This window comes from Sorex fumeus, unplaced genomic scaffold, assembly GCF_029834395.1.
Source record: "Sorex fumeus unplaced genomic scaffold, SorFum_2.1 ptg000037l, whole genome shotgun sequence".
Taxonomy (NCBI): Eukaryota; Metazoa; Chordata; class Mammalia; order Eulipotyphla; family Soricidae; genus Sorex; species Sorex fumeus.
The window spans coordinates 40,550,484-40,577,447 of NW_026606094.1; the positions used below are offsets into that span (position 1 = coordinate 40,550,484).

At 33.6% G+C, this 26,964-nt stretch overlaps 1 protein-coding gene across 1 annotated transcript in view; it reads left to right on the top strand.

The window, feature by feature from the left end:
• The window catches only part of ZNF804B (zinc finger protein 804B), a 578,621-nt gene extending 567,154 nt beyond the window's left edge, over positions 1-11,467 (top strand). The window contains exons 3-4 of the mRNA XM_056118379.1: positions 69-199; positions 7,542-11,467. Of these exons, the coding sequence (XP_055974354.1) occupies positions 69-199; positions 7,542-11,181 (3,771 nt within the window). The 3' untranslated portion in view covers positions 11,182-11,467. The remainder of the gene's footprint in view (positions 1-68; positions 200-7,541) is intronic.
• The last annotated feature ends 15,497 nt before the right edge of the window (positions 11,468-26,964 follow it).

Here is a 26,964-nt window from a genome sequence, read left to right on the forward strand (position 1 = left end):
AGGCTACTTATGGTTGGAAAGAATTTATCACTTGTTTATAGAATGCTTCTGTTTTTATTTGTCCACAGAGACTTAAAGAATTAAAACAACGGGAGTTTGCTCGAAATGTAGCTTCCAAGTCTTGGAAAGATGAGAAAAAACAAGAAAAAGCACTTAAACGACTTCATCAGCTGGCTGAATTAAGACAACAGTCTGAATGGTAAGAGTTATAGATATCTTGAATGACTCAACTCTTTAATTTCTGGGGAGATTTCAATGATGAACTTCCTTGTTTCCTATATTAATATAAATAAATTGTAAGTAATATATATGTCTGAAGGCAAATGCATCTAATTGCTAAAAGGTTTCTGCATTATTATTTTGTATCTGATTTTTCTTCCTAATGTTATTAATTTAATGTACTCTTTAATAGTATGATCCACAAATTATTATAATATACAAGTATTTGTTCTATTTAGTTTACTTAAAGGTACCTACATGGCTTTTTAGTAACTATGTTGTCCTTCAGTAGCAAGTTTTAAACTATAAATAACAATATATTTTGTGGAAAAATAAATCTTCTCTACATTTAGAATAAATAACCTTATCATTTTCTAGATGACAAATGAGATATAAGTAATGTAGTTAAATTTATTACACAGTGCCATTTAAATTTGTAATTATAACAAGTATTACATTAATATGTTCCTGTAGCTAAAAAATAGTTTTACATATCGTTGTAATCACTTTATGTTTTGGAGTTATGAAATTGTTACCTGGAACACAATTAAACTTTCAAATTGTGATTTGTGTACATATTAATTATAATGTAGATCCCTAATGCAACTAATTAATGCTGTAACAGTAAACTGATGAATTGTGAAATTTGTAGTTCTATGCCCAAATTTAAATCCCTGTTGTTTTAATGAAAAACAGCATACACTAAACCTGAAATTCAATACATCCATTATAGTACTATAAAATGTTAGACTTCACAATTTAATTTAAGAAAATAATTCTTTTTTTAGAATCAATTATGATTAAATTTATAGTTTGTTTCATGCTTCCATATATTCATATAATTGCAACACTACCATAGAATAATTTTATAAATCTGTGGAATACATCCATAATTGCATTGAAACGTGAATGATTTGATATCAAGTTAGAAAACTTTGTAGAGACAAGTTTATACAGAAATGCTTGGTCTTAGGTTCCAAATAATTATGCAAATAGAACATAATTTGCACTGAGCATTTTACCAGTCAATATCCCAAATGTCTATGTTATGTTCTGAAAAAATTCTCAGTAAGATGTAGGGCAGTACTTGTCAAAATAGGACATCGAGCTGCTGGAAGGTAATACAGCATTGTCCTCGTAATCTTGACACCATAGGACCTGAGGATGTGAATATATATTAAACTAATAGTCTATTACCCCAGAATTACTCAGGTGTCTCTGGAGTCTCCTGAGCAGCACTTGAGAGTACCCCTGGCCTCACCCCTGCCTGCCCAGATGGACATAGAAAGCCTAATGGTTATATTAGCATCTTGTGAAAACAAAAAAATCTAAGGATGATGTTGATTCCTAGATGTTTGATTATGGAATTTAATAGGTCAGATTGTTAAGAAGTAGGACAAGCCTCAATAGAGAGAGACAGCTTTTTCATGGACGCTTTAAGGCTACATCAGCAAATATAAATAGCTTTATTCCTAAAGCCAACAGTTGTTTTGTTATCATGAAAGTGGTCATCTTTTTATATTCCTCTAACCTGGTCCATATTTTCCTTTTAGAGAATCTGAGGAGCCTGGATGAAGATGATGATAGTGACAGCATGAGTTTTTGTTAAAACTTTTAAATTTGCAGAGCTGGCCACTAATTCTCCTTCAAAAAAAAAACATATTCAAAGGCCTACTTTATTAGGTTAAAACTATTCCTCCGGAAATATTAACTAAAACTACTTATTTTGTGTTGGTGTCCTATAATACAGTAGGCAGGCTTTCTAGGTTCCAGTATGTTCATATTGCTAGGAAAATGAAAAGAGTTTATTTTTTGCAAGACAAAACCTGAAACTAGGAAACTTATTTCATCATCATTTACGACCCACAATCTGCTCTCAATTGTTTTCTTTGTAAGCATCACCTAAGAGAAATCACATAATATAATTGTAATATCTTTTTATTTTAGAAAGTAAAATAAAAAATAAAACTAAAAATATTTTTAAGTAAGACTGTTTATATGTATTACCCTCCCTCTGGATAACCTTCATTTGTCATTTAGTCTCATCTTGAAATATTTTAAAAATGAGAAAATTCTTTCCCCTTTAGAAAAAGCAGTGAACTAAATGAGAGCAAGAATAATTTCAGCAACCCGGTGAAAAACTATGGCATAAAACTGTTAAAAAATCTTATAAATACCCATCAACTTTAAATTTCTTATGTGGTTCAACCTCATCTGGTTCCTATTTCTCTATTCTTTGGCAGGGGGGTCACATCTGGTGATGCACAGGGGTTATTCCTGGCTCATACACTCAGAAATTACTCCTGAAAGTGCTCAGGGGAACATATGGCATGCTGGGAACTGAACCTTGGTTGGCTGCATGCGAGGCAAACACCCTACCTGCTGTGCTATGGCCCCAGCCCCAAGGCCAGTAATTTCTGAGGGGTGTTTCTCTCTCTGGTTGTGTTGCAGCATAATGCATCTTGGTAAAGACTTTCCTCCCCAATATTTGAAAACAGAAGCTAGGAAATATGGTTATTAGGAAAGAACATGATGTAAAGAAACCATCTCTCTCTTTTTCTCTCTCATTCTCTCTCTCTGTTTTGTTTTCTATTTAGAAAGCATATTTTTAACTGAGAGGAGAATTAAACTATGTGTAGAATAAGTATCAAGGGTTAAAAGATTTGAAGAACTGCTGGAATAGACATTTCATTAATAAGAATGAGTTACTGTTATAATCACCTTACCAGTCATTATATATAAAAATGTGTAGAAGAGGGCCGGGACAATTGTACAGTGGGTAGGATGTTTGCCTTGCACATGGCCAACCTGGGTTCAATCTCCAGCATTCAATATGGTCCCTCAAGCACCACCAGAACTAATTCCCGAGTGTAGGAGTAACATCTCTGGGTGTGACCAAAAAGCAAAAAAAAAAAAAGTAAAATATGAAGAAATTGGGGCCAGGGCCATAGTACAATGGATTGAGTGCTTGCCTTGCAAGGGCACCTTGGTTAGATCTAACCTTGGTTAGATTCTGGCATCCCATATGTTCTTCCAAGTCTGCTGAACGTGATCCCTGAGCACAAAGCCAGGAGTAAACTATGAGCACCACCAAGTATGGCTTAAAACTGCAAAGTAAATAAACAATTAAAAAATGCAGAAATAAACTAAGGAAATTATTAGAGAAGGCATGAAATTGTGAGAAATAACTCTAAAAATGAAACCTTAAGTATGTTGTAAGGTTTAAACTTAGCATTTTCTAAATTAATAAAAGGAAATTAAGTTTAAGGACATTAAGCAATAAAAAAATAGAAAGTTTAAAGCATGAAAATAAGGGGAAATATTAAAATTAGAATAAAATGTTTAAACTTATGAAAAAATATTATTACAAATATAGATTGGATATTAAAGTGAGAATAAAATTAAGGACAAGAAGGAAAAATATAACGCAACATCAAGGTATACAAGGAACCATAAATGGAAAAAGATCGCATATTAAAGACATAAATGATGAAACAGCAATAGAGAAAACAAGATTTAATTAACACAAATAGAAGCAGAGAATACACATAACAGTGACAGTAAAATTGCAAAAGCATTATTAAGAAAAATAAACAGACATAATGATAACAAATAAAATGTCTGTATCACAATCAAAGCATGTAGCAGGGATAATAAGATCTGTAATCTAAAATTGGGGAATAATCTAGACTATCTTTAGGGCATATTAGATTGGTTGGGGCTGGAACGATAGCACAGTGGGTAGGGCATTTGCCTTGCACTCAGCCAACATGGCCGACCCGAGTTTGATTCCTCTGCCCCTCTCGGAGAGCCCAGCAAGCTACCATGAGTATTTCGCCCTCACGGCAAAGCCTGGCAAACTGCCCGTGATGTATTTGATATGCCAAACATAGTAACAACAAGTCTCACAATGAAGACGTTACTGGGCCCGCTTGAGCAACTCGATGAACAATGAGATCACAGTGATAGTAGACTGGTTGAAATTCCTAGAAAAAGATTATTTAATAAAGAATTTAAACTCCTATTTAACCCAAAGATAAGATACAGTCATGAGAAAGAATTTCTGGCATTCACTACTGCACATGTTTCTCCCAAATATGTTAGCATGACTCTGTGCTTCCTATCGTTGTGTGTGTATAAAATAAAAATTTAATAAGTTATACACTATTTTAGACTTTTCTTCATTTCACATATTGTGTACACTAAAATACCTCTCTGAAACATGAAAAAGTGAGTGACAAAAATAGAGCTGAATGTGATGAACAAGAGGAATGTGTTCATTATAAATAATTATAGGGAACTACACAATTTCAGAAGTTTATAAATATACTTTCCATAAGAATCAAGTTAATGCTACAACTTTATTTGTTCGACTTGTTTTGGGTACCAAACCCAGTGGTGTTTAGGGTTACTCCTGCCTCTGTACTCAGGAACCAATCCTCACAGTGTGCTCAGGGTACCATACTAGTGTGAAGGAGTAAACCAAGGTCAGTCATGTGCAAGTCAAATGTCTAATCTCTGTATTGTCTCTCTATTCCCAGAGGATACTATAACTATAAATCTACAAGGATTTTTTTTTCATAAAAGGGGGACAACTTGTAATCATTGAGAACTGGATGACAACTATAATAATTATTTTAGCACACAAATTCTCATGAGCAGAATAAACATAAATTTGAAACAAGTAAATAGTGAATTAATTAAATCAAAGTTGAAAACAAGATGTTCTCTATGAATTATAGTAAAAGATACTTATACCCCTAGACTATACTAATGTTTAGAAATTTACTTATTAAATTGGATGGTGATCTCATATGCTATTGCATAACTGAATGTAGGAGTTATAAAAAGATGTTTAAAGATAAATTTGTGTATTATTAGTAGTAAATATTTTATTTGAATAACATTTTATATACTTTGGTTGTGTATAAAAAAGTTTGGGTAAACGAGAAAACCACATGGCAAAGACTTAAGACTTCCTGGTCTAAAAGGCACAAGAAGCACAGCAATAAGCTCTAAACATACACATTCAGGAAAATCAACAAACTTAGCACGCAATGTTCAGGACAAGAAATAATTCTAGGACAGGAAAGAAGGAATCATCTACAAAATCAGAGAAGAAAATGCAAACTCGCTTTTCAAGACTATGTTCTCATTGAAAACGTATCTGTTTTTTTCCTTTGCTTTTTCCACCCTAGAGAAGCCCATTTTCGCTTTGAACACATGTTCATTCCTTCATTCCTCTCTTTTCATCCCCTCACATATTTATAAGTAATTTCTTTCAACAAAAATATTTTGCTTTACCAAAAAAAATATCAGGACTGAAAAACATTGAATTGAAAGTGTCCAGAAGTATTGGTAAGATTTAACCAAAGGAAATAAAGAAATCGATCTATAATTATGTTCTGATTACAGAATATACACTTATATGTATAGCACAGTTATATATGCTATAAATATGTATGTTAAGCATGTATACTTACCATGCATATGTTTTTACACATACGCATATTATATATGTACAACATAACACAGAGATTTATACCTATATATAAAACAGAAACTGTGATATAGTATAGAGTGCTATTATAAAAAGGAAATATATAAAATCCAGCAAATACCAGAGCATATTTATTTCAAAAGATGAATGAAAAGAGACAAAATGTGTCTTCTGTAAAATTAAGTATATAAAGTCAATGAAGTAAACAAAATGAAATTTAGTATACAAAGTATTGTGACACTTGAGTTCTGCATTAATTGGCATAAAATTGTCATAAATCAAGGTAACAAGTAAGAATTTCTCAGAACAAGGCCTGAGAAAGCTTTTCTTCTCATTAGAATTTAAGTCACGTATGAAAAGAATATCAGTGCCTCAAGTTTTGTATACACATATAACAAATAATTGAATAAAAATAAAATAAAAATGTAAAATTTAAAAATTAACAGAAGCCTATAAAAATCAAAGCAAAGAAACAGATAAAGGTTATGATTTGTATTCTTTAACAATGAGAAACTTTTTTTTTAATAGTAGATCTCTGTGTTTCGCTTTTGTTTAGGGGCCATACCAGCATTGCTCAGTCCTCATTCCTGACTTTCAGGAGAACTTATGGAATGCAAAAGGATTAATTTAGCTCAACAGTGTTGAAGAAAAGCATCTTACCTGCTATACAATTGCTACAGTCCCTATAGTAGAGATTTAGAGGTGGAATATCAAAGTAGCAATGTCCATCTAATGAATTTTATCCCTGCTCTTTGTTTTGTTTTTGCTTTGGAGTCACACCTTGAAGTGCCCAGGGTTATTCCTGGCTCCAAGATCAGCAATTACTGCTGGTGGTGCTCCTGGGCCTATATCGGGTGCCAGGAATCAATCTCAGGCCAGCTGCATACCAGACAAGCATCCTTCCCCCTATGATCACTCTGATCCCAAGAACTTCATCTCTTATATATTACTGTTTCCAGGGCTTCAATTTGATTGCTAATTAAGCTCAGTGGAATTAATATTTTAAGCTGCTAAAAGAATTTAAAATTGTACAAAAGACAAAAAAAATTATGAGTGAAGGAAACATTTTAAAATAATTGAAGATATTAAAATGGCTTATATATGTATAATTCTTTATTATAAATTTATTATAATCAAATTTTTGACAAGTCATAAAGAACTAGCCATTTATTTTAAAAGGAAGCAAACAAGAGGGAATTTTTTTTTGATTGAACCACAATGAGATACACAGTTAACAAAATTGGTCATGATTGAGTTTCAGTTATATAATGTTCCAACACCTCTCCCTTCAATGAGGGAAATTTAAAACTAAGAAAACTAAAATTACTAAATATTAAAACTTGTACAGAAAAAGCATAGTGCTATTGAAACAATTTTTGTAACATTTTTGAAGGACATTCATGAACATTATCATAAAATATTCACCTCCCAATTTTTTAATTTAATTTTCAAAGAATATATTTAAATGGCACATATCATAACTAGTCACTCTAAGCATAGATATGCTGAATTATGTAAACACAGAAACATAGTTTTATTACATTTTACATAATTAAAAATATAGCATGTGGGCTCAGAGAATTAACACAACAGGCAGGGCACTTTCCTTGCTTGTGGCCAACTCAGATTGGATCTCAGGCACCTGATATTGTTCCTGCAAGCTCCTTTGGCTCATAGCCAGGAGGAAGACCTGAGCAAAGCCAGAAGTAGCTAAAATAAATAAATAATAAAAAATCATAACCAATCATAGAAAAAGTATAATGCTTACACATAAGATAAAACTTATATTTTTAAATCATTCAAATATGTATTTTATTTGCAGTGTTTCTGGGAGTGGACCAGCAAACAAAGCCCCCAGAGTGGCTTTAGAAAAACAACTTCAGCAAGGAATTTTTCCAGTTAAGAACAGCAGAAAGCTATCCTGCATGAAGAATACTCTTCAAGGAAAAAATCTCTCCAGAAGCATCTCCAATAAACAGCGGACCACTGTGCCAAACCGACACCAATTACAAACAGACAGACGTTATTTGTTTGGAAATCAGGTGCAACAAACATCTTCAGATCTTAGCAATGCAAATCATAGGACAGGAGTATCATTTTCTTTTTCCAAAAAAGTGCATCTAAAATTAGAATCTTCAGCATCAGTGTTCAGTGAGAACACAGAAGAAACTCATGATTGTAACAAGTCACCAATCTATAAAACTAAACAAACTGCAGAGAAATGCAAGTGCCGCAGATTTGCAAATGAGAATACACACTTCACTAAAGAAAAAGATATAAACATCTCACCAAGCCATCTGGAAAGTGTTTTACACAATACCTTCACCATAAGCTCTCAAATTCTGCAAAACAAAAATGACTCTACTGATGAAACACTGGAAGATTCACTTGGCATCCATGCTTCATTCTCTAAATCAAACATTCATCTTTCAGATGTGGATTTTACTCCTTCCAGCAGAGAGACAGAAACTAGAACTATATTGAAGAACACTTCAGAAAACTGCGTTAATTACTCATGCCAAGCGAACACTTTCTCCAGCCCACCAAACATTTATAAGCAGAGTGATGCCAGGATATTTGAATGTCTGGATGAGTTTCCATCACTAGAGCCAAGTGAACAAAACAGCACAGTTCATCTGAATTCAAAATGTAGAGTGAAGAATGGAGAAAAATCTCAAGATGAAACAGATAGAGGTAGCAAAAATGTGCAAAGGCTTGTAAGAGAAGCATGCCCCCATGGAGTGAAGTCTAAACCATTGCCTTTTCTCCACGTACAAAGCAAGGATGGCCAGACCACTCTCCAATGGCCTACAGAACTTCTGCTTTTTACGAAAACTAAACCCTGTATCTCTTATGGCTGCAACCCATTATACTTTGATTTTAAGCTTTCTCGAAATACAAAAGATGGTGGTGATCTGGAGGACTTAAAAACAGAACTGAGTAAGGACCCATTGAAAGTGAAGAAAACAAGAGAGAGACAAGACTCAGGTTTAATCAAAAGCCAACAAAAATTGATCCAAGAAAATAATCAGCCTCTGAAACCAAAGATGATAGCTAATCCAGATTGGGAGAATAACCAGAGAAAATATAATTTGGACTGTGATGATTCTAAGCCAAATATGAGTCAGCATTATTTTGGTACAAGTGATTTGGCAATGAAAAATCCTGAAGTGCCTGCTTACCTTGATATCTCTCTAAAGAATTGTGTGGGGAACGATAAGAACAGTGATGATGAATTTCAGAAGCCTTCAAGGACTCACTGGCAAAACTGCCAGAGAGTAGCTCTCAATGATTCAAATGAAGGCCTGTCATTTTCTCCTTACATCTCTAGAACTAAAAAGCATACACTGATACACTGTCATCCTAATTCAGATTTTGAAGATGGAACTCAATTCACCTGGAATTCTAGCCTTTATGCACTGGAGGGCCACGGTGACCATGAGAAGGACTTCAGTGTAATTTTCAATAGTAACCACATCAACATGACTAACACAGTCTCTGGGTGTGGAAATCAAAGTTTCAAGGGAATTTCTCCCAAGTCATCTCTGAACAGAGAGTCTAGTCCTTCAGACACAACCCCTGCCAGCACATCCAGCTTAAGAAGTCCTTGTTCGGATCACAGATCCAATGGCAATGATGGCAGTGATATGCTCTACTTTTCTAAGGGAGCACAGGACTCAGTTGAGAGGCACATACGGAAACGCCAAAAGCACAATTGCATCTATTGGTCTGAGAGAGCAAAGGGTGACTGTCTACCTACTGACACACAGAGAGAAAAGAACTTCAAATTATTGGCATCATTTAAAAATGAAAAATATTCAAAACATAGATATGGCTACTGTAGAGAAAGAAATAAACTAGGCAAAAGTCAACAATTTTCAAGTCCCACATCCAGGAGAATATTCCATTATGATATTAACACACAGGTTACTTGTGCTGGAAACAAGGAAAAATCACTAAATTGCCCAGGACCTCAGCACAGCCTATTAAGTTCTTACTCAAGGAAAAAAGTTTATTACTTAAATGAAAGCAAAAGTAATCAAGAGTATTTGGAGAGCCCTCACATGTGTGACCTTCAAAAAGTGAACTCCATTAAGTCTAACTCTAGCAATATCAACTGCCTTCTTAGGACTTGTTCCAGCAGCCCTTCAGAAGTAACAGAGTTGACAATTACAGAAAGCGAAAGAGCCCCCTTGACAGCCAAAAATCTTCTAGAAAGAATAAAAGCCAAGAGGGAACAGTCAACTGATTCTGGAGTCTCATCAAACAGGTGCAAAAATGAATCAGAAGCACATTCACAAATTCAATGTACAATTCAATTTACAGCTCCAGGCTGTAATAGGCCAGCATTGTCATTATCTGATCAGATACAGAGCAGGAGTCAAGGAACTGAAACAGGCAGTACAGTTCAAAGAATTATTGAGAAGGACAAAGTTAAAAGTTCACAGACAAATAATTTTACAGTTTTAGTAGACACTAATTGTGATAACCATCCTTCTAAAGGTATAATTCACATGGGAGCAGAGTATCAATTGCCAAACATAAAAATGAACACAACCACAAAAGAACAATCAAGACCTCTAATTGGTGAACCATTTATTCAAAACTGTGATTCGGTATTAAATAATGTACCTGGTGTTTTCCCTTCTGACAGATACACTGGTGTGACTGATTCAACAGAGACCAAAGAAAACCAAATAAATGTAGACTTACAGGATGTAAGCATGCATTTGAATTATGTAGAGGGAAATATAAACTCTTACTGTGACATAAATATGCAGAGGCATGACAATGTAGAAGATGAATTAGGAGTATATCATAAATCTCTCTCTCCTCCTTTAATTCAACAGCCAATAACATTTTCTCCTGATGAAATAGATAAATATAAGCTCCTTCAACTACAAGCCCAGCAGCACATGCAGAAACAGCTCCGATCAAAACATCTCCGAGTTTTGCCTGCTGCAGGGCCAGCTGCCTTTTCTCCAGCCTCAACTGTCCATACAGTTCCACTTCACCAGCATGCTTCTATCACCACCATCCACCACACATTTCTACAGCATTTTGCTGTTTCTACTTCCATAAACCCCCAAAGCAGTCACCTCCCAATAACTCAGTTGCATCCTCTTTCACAGTCTCATTTTTCCCCATTCACATTTTCTCCTCTAATGCCAACCATCCTCCCCACACACCCCACTTTCTTAGCTGGTCATCCCCTACATTTGGTTACAGCTACCCCTTTCCAAACACCTCATATTACTCTTCAACCTCTGTCTCCTACAGCCTTTCTCCCTGCCTTGTTTGGTCCTCACATAAGCCCGGCCACAACTTCAATCATCCATCTGAATCCTTTAATCCAACCTGTCTTTCAAAGTCAGGATCTTTGCCATCGTTCTTGCTCCAGTCAGATGCAACAGTTAAATGGAGTAAAAGAAGCCTTAAATGTGTCAGCACATTTGAACTAATAAGCATTAGAGCCCCTCTTGTGTCTAAATAAAATTGTCACTACCTACAAAATGATATATTTTAGTGGTATGATTATTATAAGACTAAGTATGTTGATATCAATTTGAAATTTGACCAATATATCATTAAAAACCAAACTGTCAATATCAAAAAAGGATCATTTTAAACATCTTGTTTAACTTTTGAAAGTAATAGAGAAGATTAAAATTAATTTTATGGAAATATAGAAGATATGTGTTAAAATCTGTTTGGAAGATTTCTCACATAATATTTTACAAAGGTAAAATTTAGCAGGTCATTTATAAAGAAGCTCAAGTAAATCATAATATATGTTCTAGGAGTTTGCTGAATGAATGAATGGGTGGATATTTTATTTTATTTATCAGGTTAACAAAAGTGAAATGAAATAAATATTAAAATAATCACTGTGGTTAGTTATTGACTAAGATCCTAATATAATGTTTTATTAAACAATAATATCATCATAGGAAATAAGAGATAGTAAGAATTTTCCTGTGTAATGGAGGTTGAGTCTTCAATTAAAACAATCTTTTATAGATTGTGTTTTGGAGTTTCGATGAAAAAGTTGGGTTATATTCTTTTCACACACAACTATGTCAAGAAAAACTTGAAAGTAAAGAATCACCAAAATAAACAATGTTTGTTTTGTGTTAGAAAGCATACATATGCTGTCATTAATACTTTATAAGGTAAAAAAAAAAACCTAAAATATAATCATAAAACAATGTAAATATATTAGTTAATCTTTCAAATACTTTTGGAATTACAATTTTTTTATTCTTTTACTCAGTAATCTTACTGTGTCCACTTATTAACATGGATAAGTGGGTGATAAATGTTAGGAAATACAGATATTTATCATATTCATTGACAAAAATCTTATAAAGTATTTGTTGTGTTTTATTTAATTGTATTAGATATTTCTAAGACAGGGTAATGAATAAATCACCAAACATGCATTTTTTCAAATTTTCAATGATTGTCCTGGAATTTGTTATGAGTGGCACTTTGTTAATTTACATCTTGAAGTGAAATATCAGTCATAATACCAGAAAGTATTAAAAAACAATATAAACTCTACCACTAGAAGATGAAAAGCTTGTTCATCTTGACTTTTCAGGTAAGAAAGGGCTGTATTTACTGAAAACCTATTATGTATCAGTAGGCTAAATTAAGCACTTGGCTGTCATGAACTCATTTAATTGTCACAGCTATATGTTGAGAGCAGTTTATCATTCCTCTTTTCCAAAGCAGAAATTGAAGTTTAAAAGTTAAATTCTTCATACTTGACAAAAAAAATCAATGAAATGAGAGAATGAGCTTGGTAAGATCTAATGAGGGAGGAGAGAATGGTTAGATTTAAAATTTCAACATAAATTACATAGTATCCTACGTGTCACCAGAGACATGTAGGGAAGAAATTTTTACTGGAATGTGATGTGGTGAAGTCGGACTTATATAAAAGGAGGATGAGAGAAAAGAGAAAAGTCATATAATAGGAAGAAATTCTAAACTAGTGTGGAATTTCATAAAAATTATTATGAAAGAATAAATGGAAGGATTTTTTAATCTAAAAGACCCAGCAAATGGAAAAAAGAATGATGTTGTTGACTATTTTCTAAAACATTGCAAAACTTATGTAGAGCCAAGATGTAGTAATTATGAGAACTCAATAGAAATCTTATAATGAAATAGACTGCAGCTGATTAATTTTTATAATTGTCTTGGGAGACAATTTAATCTCTCAGAAGTCTAGACCACAGAACCTCTACTGAGTACTTAATTTTAAATAACAAAATTAGATTGATATGAGTTGATGACATGGAAATGACTATCTCAAGTTATCAGCGATAAAAAATTTTTATTGGATAAAGTATCTTGGACAGCGGGAAAGTAGACTTCAGTAAGTAAAAGTTAATTTGTAGAGCAAGTGAGAAATTGTCAAAGTTGTGATATCATAGGAGATATTAAAAAATCTACCCTTGAGAAGGAAAAAGGTAGTCTTTTAAATAATCCTTAATAAACTTAAAGGAAAAAACTTTAATAATAGTCTTCAAAGTGCCATTTGTCTAATTAGTAGCACAATAGTCATGGATTAAAATAAACACATAATAGGTAATTGTCTTTTAAACACCTTGTTTATTGAGAAAAGAAAATGAAGTGGATATTCTGCATATGCTTATTATTTACTAGTAGGAGCAGATAATCTAATAAGAAAAGGAGGACTAGTGTTAAATTAATTGATTTTACACAAATTTCTCTATAAAGGAGAAATTTCTTCAAGTGGAAATTGTAAAACCATAAAGAATTAAGAAATGTTAAATTGTACCACAGAGAATTATCTAACATAGTCTTCATGACATCATTTGTCCCTCAGAAAACACGCAGAATAGTAGCACTGTGCTGGATTTGCTCAAGTGAGCACCAGTAACGTCTCCATTGTGAAACTTGTTGTTACTGTTTTTGGCATATTGAATACACCACAGGTAGCTTGCCATGCTTTGCCCTGTGGGCACAATACTCTCGGTAGTTTGCTGGGTTCTCTGAGAGGGGCAGAAGAATCAAACCTGGGTTGGCCTGGGTTGCCTGTGTGCAAGGCAAATGCCCTACCTGCTGTGCTATCGCTCCAGCCCACAAAGAATAGTAGAAAAGATAAATCAAATGTTTCTTTTTATGAGGTTAATAGCATTGCATAAAGTTACTGTTAATTTAAAAGTTGAGTTATACAGATAAATCCTAGAATAGCCAAGTAAAACATACACTTTGATAATGATAAATGTTATGGGAGGAAAAACACAAAACACAGAAAATGTACTCTATGAATGTAGCAGATAAAGTAAAATAATAAATAAATTGGAGAGGACAGGATTTGCTGTAAATATGTTGTTTCAGTAAAGTTGTGAAGCAAACAAAGGAGTGAGGATTCTAAGCTAAGCTAAGAGTAACAGTCAGATGTAATTTGCTGTGGTCAAAATATATTCTGAACACACTTTATATGGTAAATTTTCAGAGGAAGAATTATAGGAAGTAATGTTATAAAAGGAATTGTGGAGTAACATTATAAGATCTTTATTGTGCATAAGAAACTATTAGTTAATTCTGACAATATATGTCATCTTAGATTTTACAAGTTTTATTCAGTAATTAGAGAAGCTAATTATTTAAATAATGTGAATAAGCTCTGTGCTATTGCTCCAGCAAATAATCTCTGAGCTGGAGCGATAGCACAGCAGGTAAGGTGTGTTCCTTGCTGACCGAGTCGGGTTCAATTCCTTCACCTCTCTTGGAGAGCCCGGCAAGCCACTCTATTGAGACTATCTCGCCGGCACGGCAAAACCTGGCAAGCTATCCGTGACGTATTCGATATGCCAAACACAGTAACAAGTCTCAAAATGGAGATGTTACTGGCCCGCTCCAGCAAATCGAATAATCTCTAGATAAAGTAAAGTTAGGAATAGAACGGCCAATTAGTTGATAGAAAAATGTTTCATATAAATGCTTCACATTGAGTGTAGCGTATGATAGCAAAACGGAAGTTGTAAATAACAATAGTTTCTTGCACAACTAATTAAATGTTCTATTTAGTTCAACTGAAATGTGAATAGTGTGGGAGGAGTGGGCTAGTTGAGGAGGATAAGTTTATAATTCTGTATAAGATGTCTGTTAAATATTAGAGTGGAAATATTGAATTGATAATTCTAACTATGAATAGAGTTTGAATAAAGGACATTTGATTTTTTAAAACATTTATTCATAAAAAATTATTTAAAGTAGAGTGAAAGCTCAGTGGGTAGGGCGTTTGCCTTTTAAGCAGCCAACATGGCCAACCCTAGTTCGTTTCCTCCCCCCCTCTCAGAGAGCCTGGCAAGCTACCGAGAGTATCTCGCCCCCACAGCAAAGCCTGGCAAGCTACCTGTTACGTATTTGATATGCCAAACATAGTAACAATTGTCACAATGGAGACGTTACTAGGCCCGCTTGAGCAAATCCATGAACAATGGGAGGACAGCGACTGTGACAGTGACAGTCTGCACAGTAGCCCTGGGGATAAGTCTGGTCAAGATGTTCACATTAGAGACAAAGCCCTAAGAGTAGAAGAATAGAAGGACCAAGAAATAAGACTGTGGTGAATGTACAAGTTAGTAGAAAAGGGGCAAAACAATGTGTGCTCTATAGTACAAGTAATAAAAGTAATTTAGACAATGGACGATAATCAACCCTGATGTAAATTTCTGAGTCAAACAAGAAGACTAATGGAAAAACTAAATATTTCTTCAGTGTATAATGCTTCTTGTTACATTTATCAGGGATATAGTGGGTGATTGTATCAAAATATAAATGTAAAATCATATGTAAAATATGTGGAACATATCGCATAGACATTTCATGATTATTCTTATGGACAATGGTTGATCATGTGTGGTTAACATATTTTCAAAGCCAAACAGCTGTTCCTAATATACATTGAGTCCCAGACAGATTTAAAATTGGAGGAAGCTAAGAATAAGCCTTGGCCTCTATCAGGTATGGTTCCAAACCCAAAAATAAAAAGAAAATAAAATTAGAGGGAGTGTTGGAGAGACTGAGTCTAATGATTTGTGTGCATTGCATTGTAGTAAATGTAACATAAAAATATGAACAAAATTCTGGAAAGATCTATCTTGATAAAAACACAAACACAGAGAAAGCAAATGCAGTGAATGGGAAGTTACAATGTGTAAATAAAACACACACACACACACACACACACATAAAAATAGAACATTTGAAAGGTAAAATTCAGCAAGAATTAAAATAAAATTCTACATTTATATTTTGATTTTAAAATCATTACCCATGTAGATTGTTGGAGAGATTGAACCCAATTCCTGTAGACAGCAAACTCCAAGTAATAAGAAATTGGCAAAAATGATTAGAAGTACTATATTGTACAAAATGAATTCTACATCATTTTAAATAAAGGATTTCTCTTCTAACTTGGAAAATTAAGCCACTTGTACAACTGTTTTTTTTTCTACTAAGACAGTTATGAACTAGAATGATCCATAAAGGTAAATGTGGTCTGTCAATACACGAGACCACTTTTTATGCTAGTACTTATCATTAATGGCAGTTCTGTCAGTTTATAAAAATTAATGGGAAAATTCATTTGAAAAAGATATAGGGAATTTGAGGAGTAAGTAGGCTTATTTTGTTCAGTATATATCAACATCTTGCAAGCAAAAACTACTAGACATTTCCAGGATGCTCTAGAATGTATTGCATTTCAAAAAGTAAGGTTAATAGATTTTATTTTTCCTATAGATGTTCTTAGAGAACTAATATTCTTTGGGAAAAAAGTAGAAAATTCCATGTAAAAATAAATAAATAAATATGTATACTAGAAAACAGAATACTTGCAGAGGAAAATAAAAAATGAGGATAACTCTAAATTTCATTATATATGAATAATAACATGTAGCCTTGTACAGAACACAATTACATGCATCCTCTTCTGGGCAGAGAAAGTAGATACTATTAAAAGGAAGTTTTTGACTTAACAAATAGAAAAACTAGACAAATTGAGTTGTTTGTATAAAGTACAATGTTAAATACTGAAACATTCAAGATCAAATATTTTAAATTGGCAATATTTTCCTAAAATATCTAAATTTCCTAAAATTTTCCTTGTAAAATGTAAAGTTAAATTGTCCTCTAAAAATTATATCCAAATTTTTAATCATTATTGCGTAGGAATTAATTTGGGATTAACATTTTTCTTCTTGTCATCTCAAAATGCCTTTCTTGCAATTGACAACATTCCAAGTTTACCTTCTTCCAAATTAATGATTCTGAGCTCAAAAAGTTTTATTTTAAGAGTAATTTTCCTTCAATTAAATTCTTAAGAAGGAAGAAAATGAAACAGAAAAATGTTAAATATATGCAAAATTCCAAATTAGGTCCATTAAAATGCATTTTCATCTGTTGAATTATGTTAACACTATTCTTCCATTCACACAATTATTTAATAGTTGTTTTTTAGCATTAAACTTATTTTATGTCTGTTGTATTAGAAGAGAAGTAATACTCTTTGTAGAATAACTCATATTGTCTCACTGAACTCATTTTTGTGTCTTACGATAAAATGCTTAATGAAAAATTGAAAATATTTTTAGTAAAGCTGTGAAATCTTTACACACTTTTTTTAGATCTAAAGAGCCAACAGCAGCAAGGGATGTATGGTCCAGTGGTAGAGCATATGTTTTGTATGTGTGATGCTCTCATTCAATCTCCAGCACCAAAAAAGAAAAAAATTAGAATGATTTACCATCAGATAGCTTCACTAGATTCTAATGTAGCTAAGCAAATTACTTTAAAGAAGGAATTGGATATTTGGGAAAGTTCATCTTGTTCTTGTTGCTGTTTGGTTTTATGCCACTCAGCAGTGCTAAGTGCTGACTGCTAAGACCTGACTCTGTTCTCAGTGTCACTTACTGTAATGTTTGGGAAACCAAATGTGAAACCAGGGATTGAAAGAGGATCAGCTAGGTGCAAAGCAAGTAATTTATCTCCTGTGCTACATCTCTGGCCCCAAGATCCATCTTACTAACCATCCCTTGTCAAATTCAGCATGAAAAAGATACAACGAAAATTTCTAAATTATATTTTAATATTCCCTAAGAGTTTCTTTATAAAGACATTTTCTTTTCATTTTTTTTTTTTGTGAAGAGCTGGATAGTCACATCTGTTTCAGGAGTGCATCATTAAAAATAAACATGTATATATACTACTTTAGCTTCACTACTGAAAGTCCAAACTATCATTAGAAATGAAAGTCCAAAATGTTACAAAATACAAGAAGTGGTTAGATAATGGGGAATAATTTTGAAGGTTTCTAGTTATAACTTTCTCTCACCCATCAGGTGAGTAAGTTACAAAATAATTCTCTGAAATTTTTATTTCAATTACAGAAAATGGATTTGATAGTGGCTCCTTTTCATCATTTTCTGCCACACTTGATAGAATCTCTACGTTATTATGGAAAAGGACTATATCTAAGTGAACTAATTCTATAAAGTTTTTTTTCCTATTAAATGGAGTATTTATTTGGTAAAATTACTCAGGATCATATTGCCTGGTATAGCTATCTTCTTGGTATTTGAAGTTCTAGTTCATTTACAAAGTTTCCAGCATAGTGTTTGCATGTTTCACCATAGGACCTTAAAACTAACCTAAAATCATCACTTGTTTCCTAATATTTGGCACAATAATTGGAAACATAAAGCTAGCTCTACCTGTTCAGGTACCGCTTAGTATCTTACTGTTGTATATGAAAAAAAAATAATAACCGGGTACCTCTCCAGGTTTAGTGGAGAGTTTATTGCCTAGGTAAAAGAAAAGCAACAAAAACAAAAACACGTCTAACCAGTTGCACACTTCTCTATCCTCCCTAAAAAAATTCTGCATCAGGTCCAGAGTGATAGTACGGCAGGTACAAAGCATCGGCCCTGAACAGGGTCAGCTGGGATTTGATCCTTGACACCACCTATGGTGTCACAGAGCCAGGAGCATTAATGGAGCTCAGAGCCAAGAGTAAGGCCTCAGCACCACTAAATGTGATTCCCCAAAGCAAACCACAATCAAAAATTCTGCACGTGTTTTCAGAAAGATGGTTAAACATTTTGAAGAAAGTAAATAAATATAAAATCCAGTCTTCAAATAGAATTTAAAGAACCCATTATTTCATGCTGCTGATGTGGTTAAGGGCAGAATTGACTTGGTAGTATCTCTGACTCCTCAGGATTCAAAGTGGTTTAATTTTGATTCATGAAATTAGATGAACTCTTGGACAGAAGTGTACTCTATTAGAAAAAAATGTATTAAAATCTTTATAAAACATTCTTAAAAAGCAAGTTAAATGACTAGTACCACATAGTAGTAAGGAAAAGAGTTTAATGTCCTAACTGTCTCAAACTAAAATTCTTCATTTTGGGGCTGGAGTGATAGCACAGTGGGTAGGGCATTTGCCTTGCACGTGGCCGACCTGGGTTCGACTTCCGGCATCCCATATGGTCCCCCAAGCACCACTGGGAATGATTCCTGAGTGCGAGCCAGGAGTAACCCCTGAGCACTGCTGGGTTTGACCCAAAAAGCAATAAAATAAAATAAAATAAAATCCTTCATTATAATGGGAGCTTCCTACTAAAGTTAGGAGTTTCCCTGCACACAAATCTGGGTCTACAGGTTTTTCAAAGGTTATCATTTAATGCCAGTGGACTATTATCCAATTCTTCTACTAAGTAGGTAGGTGAAGGTGATTGTTGTATTACTTTGGATTAAGCTGCATTAAAATGGAAGCGGTGGCTAAATTTATCAGGTTTTACAGGTCAGCTTTAGAATAAAACAGCATTAGAAAAATAAGTGAAAAGACTTTCCCCACGCCCAATGTATTGGAGAGAGATGTCCCCAAACATTTCCTTAAATCCTTACCCAAATTTGCTTTTTTGTTATGCACACCTTTGTTTAATTTTCAGGACAAGAATATCTTGACAGAAATCAGGCAACTTGAGAATAAACAAAATACGTATGTACGTGCATGTGTGTATGAGAGTTTGTGGTTTTATTGGCTATACTCTTTAGTCTTTAGGTGTAGACATTATTTGTTCAAAGTGGTATTTTTTGAGACATATTCACCTATTGAAATAATTAACTTCAGAAGAAATTGCTTTTCCTCCAGTCCTAATTGTCATTTTTTCTGTGTGTGAGAGATTATAACATAATTGGTAATGTAAATTGATTGTGCAACTGTTTAAAACAAATTCCCACTTTACTGGGTTCTACTTAAAGCATTTACTATGTAACTAAATGGGATAGTCTGGCAATATGATATATAATCCAATAATTTTATTTTATATTTTCTGTATAAAACTTTTAAAATGATATTGTGGTTAGTTAATTGCACTATTGTATATGCAGCTTTTTTAGGTTATTCAATAAGTTATTTGGACTGTAGTTCAATGCAATAATATTTTTTTATTAAGCTGAATGTTATAAAAGTGCTAGTCATGTATTCTAACCAAAAGCATACCAAAATATATGAACAAAATCAAAAGTCAAATAGTGTGGACATATTCTGTATTTTACACTGCTGAATTTAAAATACATTTAGCATTTTGTTTATTATTACTGTATATATTTATATTATATATTTAAAGGCTGGGGTTTCTTAGACTATTTCTTAAAAAATTAGTCATACAAAATAAAGTTGTTTCCTCAAAGTAAAAATAAACGTGGCATTAAAAGTTCTATGTTTCTATTTTTTAAGTTAAAAATTTATGATCTAATTTAATGCTCTTTTATATTTTACAGAATTAATTTTCAAAATAAATTGACATGAATTCTTAACATTTAAAATAACTTTCATGTAAACTCTGAAAATATTTTAATAATCCCTAAGGTTTTACTCACTGAAGTTTTCAAATCACTAGAAATAATATTTATTCAAATAAAACAAACTGCACTGCACTGTCCTCTCGTTGTTCACCGATTTGCTCGAGCGGGCACCAATAACACCTCACCGCAAATTGTGAGACTTGTTGTTACTGTTTTTGGCATATTAAATATGTCATGGGGAGCTCGCCAGGCTTTGCCGTGCAGGCGAGATGCTCTTGGTAGCTTGCCGAGCTCTCCGAGAGGGGCGGAGGAATCGAACCCGGGTTGACCATGTCGGCCACGAGCAGGACAAACACCTTACCTGCTGTGCTATCGCTCCAGCCCAAATAAAACAAAATGTGTAAGTATATGAATTAAGATTCAACTTAATTCCTTTAATTTTTAAATTGTTTACCCTCTAAGTACAACATTACAGAACCTTCATCTGCTAAATCCTAATATGATAATGCATTAAATATTATCTCATTTTGAGGTTATTCTGTATTTTACACTGCTGAATTTAAAATATATTTAGCATTTTGTTTATTATTACTGTATATATTTATATTATATATTTATCTCTAGCAGAAGGAGAATTTTTTTTATAAAATGCCTTTACATTTGCCCTCTGACTAGGATCCTCTTTCTAGGAGTGCTCAAGATTAGGTCCTCCTTTTCACCCAGGTGTTCTTTCAAATGTTCCTTTATTAACCACTAAACCTAAAATAATATATTTATATTATTCATACTAATAACCTCAAAATGATTCTTCAACAATTAACATCTGCTGTTCTATATTATTTGTATCTATATTTATGTAAAATTTATCTTCTGAGATATTTCTTAAGAAAAGGAATTTCTTGAGAATAGAAATTTTTCATCCTCCTTACCTAATATTTTCTTTAAAATGTGGGGTTAGTTGGTGAGAACACAAAAGACACATTAAAACTATTTGTTGACTAAATAAAAAATATGTGAACAGGAATCTCAGTTTGTTGACTGACTTAAAGAGCTGTTTAGCAAGTGTCAGTGTGCCATGTTTGACATAATTATTAAGGTTTTCTTTTATCTTTGTTTTGTTTTGCTTTGTTTTGTTTGGGGACCACATCCAGTGGTCTTCAAGGATTTCTCCTGGCACTACACATACAGATAACTCCTAGCAGGTCTTGAGGGACCATATAGAATTCCAGGAATTGAACTTGGGCTTTCAGTATGCAAGGTAAGCACCTTACTCATTGTAATGTCTCTCTGACTCAAGGCTTTATTTTAAATCAAAGAATAGATATGACAAAAGCTTCTTAATTAATTGATAAAAGAGTTGGGGACAAAATTATATACAGTAGATAAGAAGATTGCTTTACACACAGCCGACCCATGTTTAATTGTGAGCATGCCATATGGTCCCCAAGCCCACCGGGAGAGAACCCTGAGCATCCCAGAGTATGGTTCCAAAATCAAAAAGGAAAACAAAAAATTATTAAAATTGAACCACAGCAGGTAGGGCATTTGCCTTGCATGCGGCCAACCCAGTCAACCCGAGTTCGATTCCTCCGTCCCTCTTGGAGAGTCCTCCAAGCTACCGAGAGTATGAGAGTATCTTGCCCACCCCGGCAAGCCTGGAAGACTACCCGTGATGTGTTCAATCTGCCAAACACAGTAACAACATGTCCACAATGTTACTGGGGCCCTCTTGAGCAAATCGGTGAACAACGGGAGATCAGTGACAGTCAGTGACAGTGACTTTATCAGTAGTGATGAATGCCTTGAACAAAAATTAAATATATGCCTAAACTATTGATATATATTTTAAACTTTAACTTGATTGGTGAATATATTATATAACCTATATAAATTAATACTTATGGTCAGAATCTATAAACAATATTATTTGGATACACATTTCTATTCCTCCATATACATAGAAACAACTGCTTTTACAGATCTTGTTCTTCTTGGAGAGAACCATAGGAGCATTATAGGAAACATCTGGGAATTCTGGAGAATTACCTTCTCAGTCATTCAATTTATACTTACTAAGTACCTACTTGATAAGGGCTGGAGTGATAGTACAGCAGGTAGGGTATTTACCTTGCACGTGGCCGACCTGGATTTGATTCCTTTTGGAGAGCCAAGCAAGTATCTTGGTATTTTGGGATACCAAGAGTATCCCGCCTGCACGGCAGAGCCTGACAAGCACCCCATGGTGTATTTGATATGCCAAAACAGTAACAAGTGTCAAAATGGAGACAGTACTGGTGTCTTCTGGAGCAAAACGATGAACAATTGGAGGACAGTGCTACAGTGCGATTCAGCTTCTCTGGCTCACATATAATACCTAAGATAAAAAGTACCTACTAGATACAGGACAGATATAGCAATTATAAAAGCAGTCTAAGATACTCTTGTAAAGCTTGATTTTAGTGGAGAACAAAAAAAAAATAAAAATATAAGAGCAAGTTATGTTTTAGTATATATAGTAGGAAGTGCTGAGAAGTTAATGGTAGATTATATCAGGTCTCTGTTTGTCTGCCCAAATGTGTTTTTCTGCTCACAAAATAGTATGAGATTGATACTACAATTTGCTTAATCAATTATGCTTGTTTCTTCCTTCAAAAAGGATGAAAAGTTGAAGAAACATCTCTTGAATGATTAACGATTATCTTAATTAGTTTATTCTATTGTTGCCCATGTTATTCATATTTTAACTCCAATGTTCGAATATTATAATTAAATTTATTTCAAAGTTTGTTGCTGTTGGTTAATTAAAAATATAATGAAGAAATACTATGGAATAGCTGAGGGTATATTTATAGATATTTAGGAAGTTGTGGTTCGATTTGTGCCACATATAAATTTGATTAAGCTATAGATAGATTTTCACTACAATCATCAGAAGGTAATGTATGTCCATGAAGGAACAAATCTGATTTCAAGGAATGACAGGTAAAGTTGTCTTCTGAGAGTTGTGTTTCCAGAAGGTAATTTTATATAAGGCAAACCTCTAGTTCTTGACAGTGTCTCCTGGGAAATCTCATTTCATTAACAGGACAGGCATTCCAAGTTGTTCTGACATTCAGTTTAACTAGTGGATGTATTTATCAAGACCAGATTGTTAAGTATATGATGTGCAACCATTTTCTTATATTTCTTATGGCCAGCAGCTCTTATGGCCAGTATCACCGTCTGTATGTAAATTTGGCCTCCTGGGGGAAGGTCTCTTCCTGATTTCTGGTAGGCAATTTGATGATAACAGTACTGTCCATAACATGTACCTTATATAAATGAGGAAATTTGGCAACAGGGTACCCAGACAAAATGTCTTTTCTTGAATTGCTTCATCAGCCTTTTTTTTTTTTCCGATTCCTTATCCCCACCTTGAGAGCAGCAAGAGGGAGGTCTGATTTCTGAATTTTGCTTGAAGCTTTACATGGCCATTTGGGGCATGCTTCCTCTGTTTTTTAGATAGTCTGCCCTCATCAATTTTCCTCAGCTGCCAATACTGTCAGAGTGGAATTTTCACAATTTTGTCAAACTGAAGAAGCAAATGTGCCCTATGCCTGAACCAGTGGGGATTTTATTCTGTTTGCTGAAGTCATGGAGGTGGTATTTACATTAGAATTTTGTAACTGACGGTGGCCCTGAAAAGAAATTCTCATAAATTAATTTTTTTTGATTTACACAATTACTTTATGTGGATCATTCCTGATTTGTGATACTGTGCCAAGGGTAATATTCATTGAAATAAATAAGTATATTAGCCAACGTGTTAAGCTCTGGAGAAACAGTACTCAGAATTTTTAATACAGGGTGGTGGACTTCATTTATACAATATTTCCCTCAAAAAACTTGTTTCTTATCATTATTTTCAATTTCACAGAAAATTTTGTGCAGTGAGCTATTGTCCTAATCTTCTGTTATTTTTAATTTGTTTGGGAGTAAGAGGATAGCTACGCCCAGCTCCTTGCTCTGTTCTCAGGGGTCAGTCCTGGCAGTGCTCTTGAGCAATCTACAGTGATAGGGATTCAAATTGATCAGCTACATGCAAGGCAAACATATAACACCTACACTTTCTTTTTGATCCTGTTATCTTTTTTAATAATGACAATTGAAATATGCATGAATCAATGTCATTGTGGCTATAATCTTACTAATTATTATTTTTTATAAACTTTTTATGTTCTTTTTATTCATCTTGTTTGAAAATTTTCTAATCAGGAACTTTTGACATTTGGTAACTGGATTATATTTTTGCTTTTATACTTCATTTTTTCTTTATGCCATTTGGATATTGGCTCCATCGAAGATACTATTATTTACAAATACTTTCCTATTCTGTATATTGTCTTCATTTTGTGATCATTAAGTTCAAGTTTTTTGATTTGATAGAATGACTTTTATCTTTTAGTTCTGTTTCCTGTGATTCAAGTGACAAATCTAGAAATCATCCCCAAACACATGATTAAAAGGTTTATTCTTTTTGTCCTAGGAATTTTATGAGTTTCAATTTTATGTTTGTCTTTAATCTGATAAAGTCTTTATTTACTCGGGTGGGGGGTGCTCCTGAGAGTGCTCAGGGGAGGTTTGGACAATTCCCAATTATCGTAAACCAACTGGACAAGAGAATGCTAGGAACCAGTGACACAATGCTGCTTGAGTCCAGCAGGAAAATTGGGAACACCTTGGTCTTAGTCAGCAGTGCTCAAGAATCATGCACTAGTAGTATTCAAACTTGGGACTTTGTGTATTCTGTTCCCTGAGCTATATTTCTCTGGCTTCTAGTTTCAAAATTTGGGAGTAGTAAAAGATATGGATCTAATTTATTTTTTTAACCTGTGAATGTCCAATTTTCCCATCATTATCATTGCATAAACAATCTTTGTCTACTAATATTCTTCATACCCCTGTGAAATATCAACCAATAAGTAGTTTATTTTGAGTTTATTTTCTGTGCCTTTTGTTTCTATGTCCCTCTTAATGCCAGTACCTATTGTTTTAATTATATCTTCGTATAATCAAGAAGTGTGACCTCACCTTTTTTTTTGGGGGGGGGGTCACACCTGGCAATTCATAGGAGTTATTCCTGGCTCATGAACTCAGGGATTACTCCAGGAGGTGCTCGGGGACTATATGGGATGCTAGGAATTGAACCTGGGTCGGCTGCATGCAAGGCCCTACCCACTGTGCTATTGCTCCAGCCCCAAGTGACCTCACGTTTTTTATTTTTTTCTCTTTGTCAGGATCAATTTTGAGATTTGGGAGGATTTTTCCATAATTCAGTGCAGAGGGTTATTTTTTTCTATTTATATAAAATCTGTAAGCTTGATAGGGACAAAATCTATAGATATTTTAGGGCAGTATTTCATCTTAATAGTATTAGTGCAATTCATGAACAGGAAATACTTTCCAATTATGTTTATTTTCCAATTATGTTTTATTCTTTTTTATTGTTAGTATAGATTTTTCATTTTTAGCATATTCTTTTACCTCCTTGAATAAACTTATTCCTAAGCATAACTGTCTACAATGGAAGCATTTCATTATTTTATACTCATATAATCTGTTGTATGGTGTAAAAAACTTACATACTTATTAATTATTTATGCCTCAAAACTTTATCAAATTCTTAATTAGTCCTATTAGTTTATTTTTGAGGGAGTCTTTAATATTTTCTGTACATCAAATCATGTAACCTTTGAATGAACAATTTTATTGCTTCCTTTACAATTTAGATGTTGGAGTCAGAGGAATAGAATGGGATTTAAGGCATTTGCTTCCAAGCAGTGAACCCTAGTTGTAGCCCCAACACTGTATATCTTTCTTAATTCCAGGTTGTTTTCCTCCAGCACTATCAGTTCTCACTCTTGAGCACAATCAGCTGTGATCCCCCAACCCAAAATAAACCAATTTTAGTTTTTGACATCTTTCTTCTATTTCACTTAATTGCTTGGGCTTAGACTTCCTAAATTAGGAGCAGCAGTGTGAGCACATTGTGTTTTCTTCCTGATCTTAAAGAAAAAATTTCAGTCTTTATTCAGTGAGTACGATGAGAGTTGTTCACGTAACACATATGATTTATTGTGTTGAAGTATATTCTCCATATATTTAAGTTTTTAAGCTATTTAATTAATGCTTAATTTTGTTGTTTTTAACTGTATTGAGATAATTATTTAATTTTGTCTTTCAAATTATTGATGTGATGTAATGATTGATTTGCAGATATTGAAACAGCCTTGTGTCTCAGGGATAAATCATGTCTAATGTTCCTTTTAATGGGTTACTAAATTTGGCTTGTTATTATGTTTTGAGATTTAGTATCTGTGTTCATCAGGGACTTATATTATGCTTGTTTT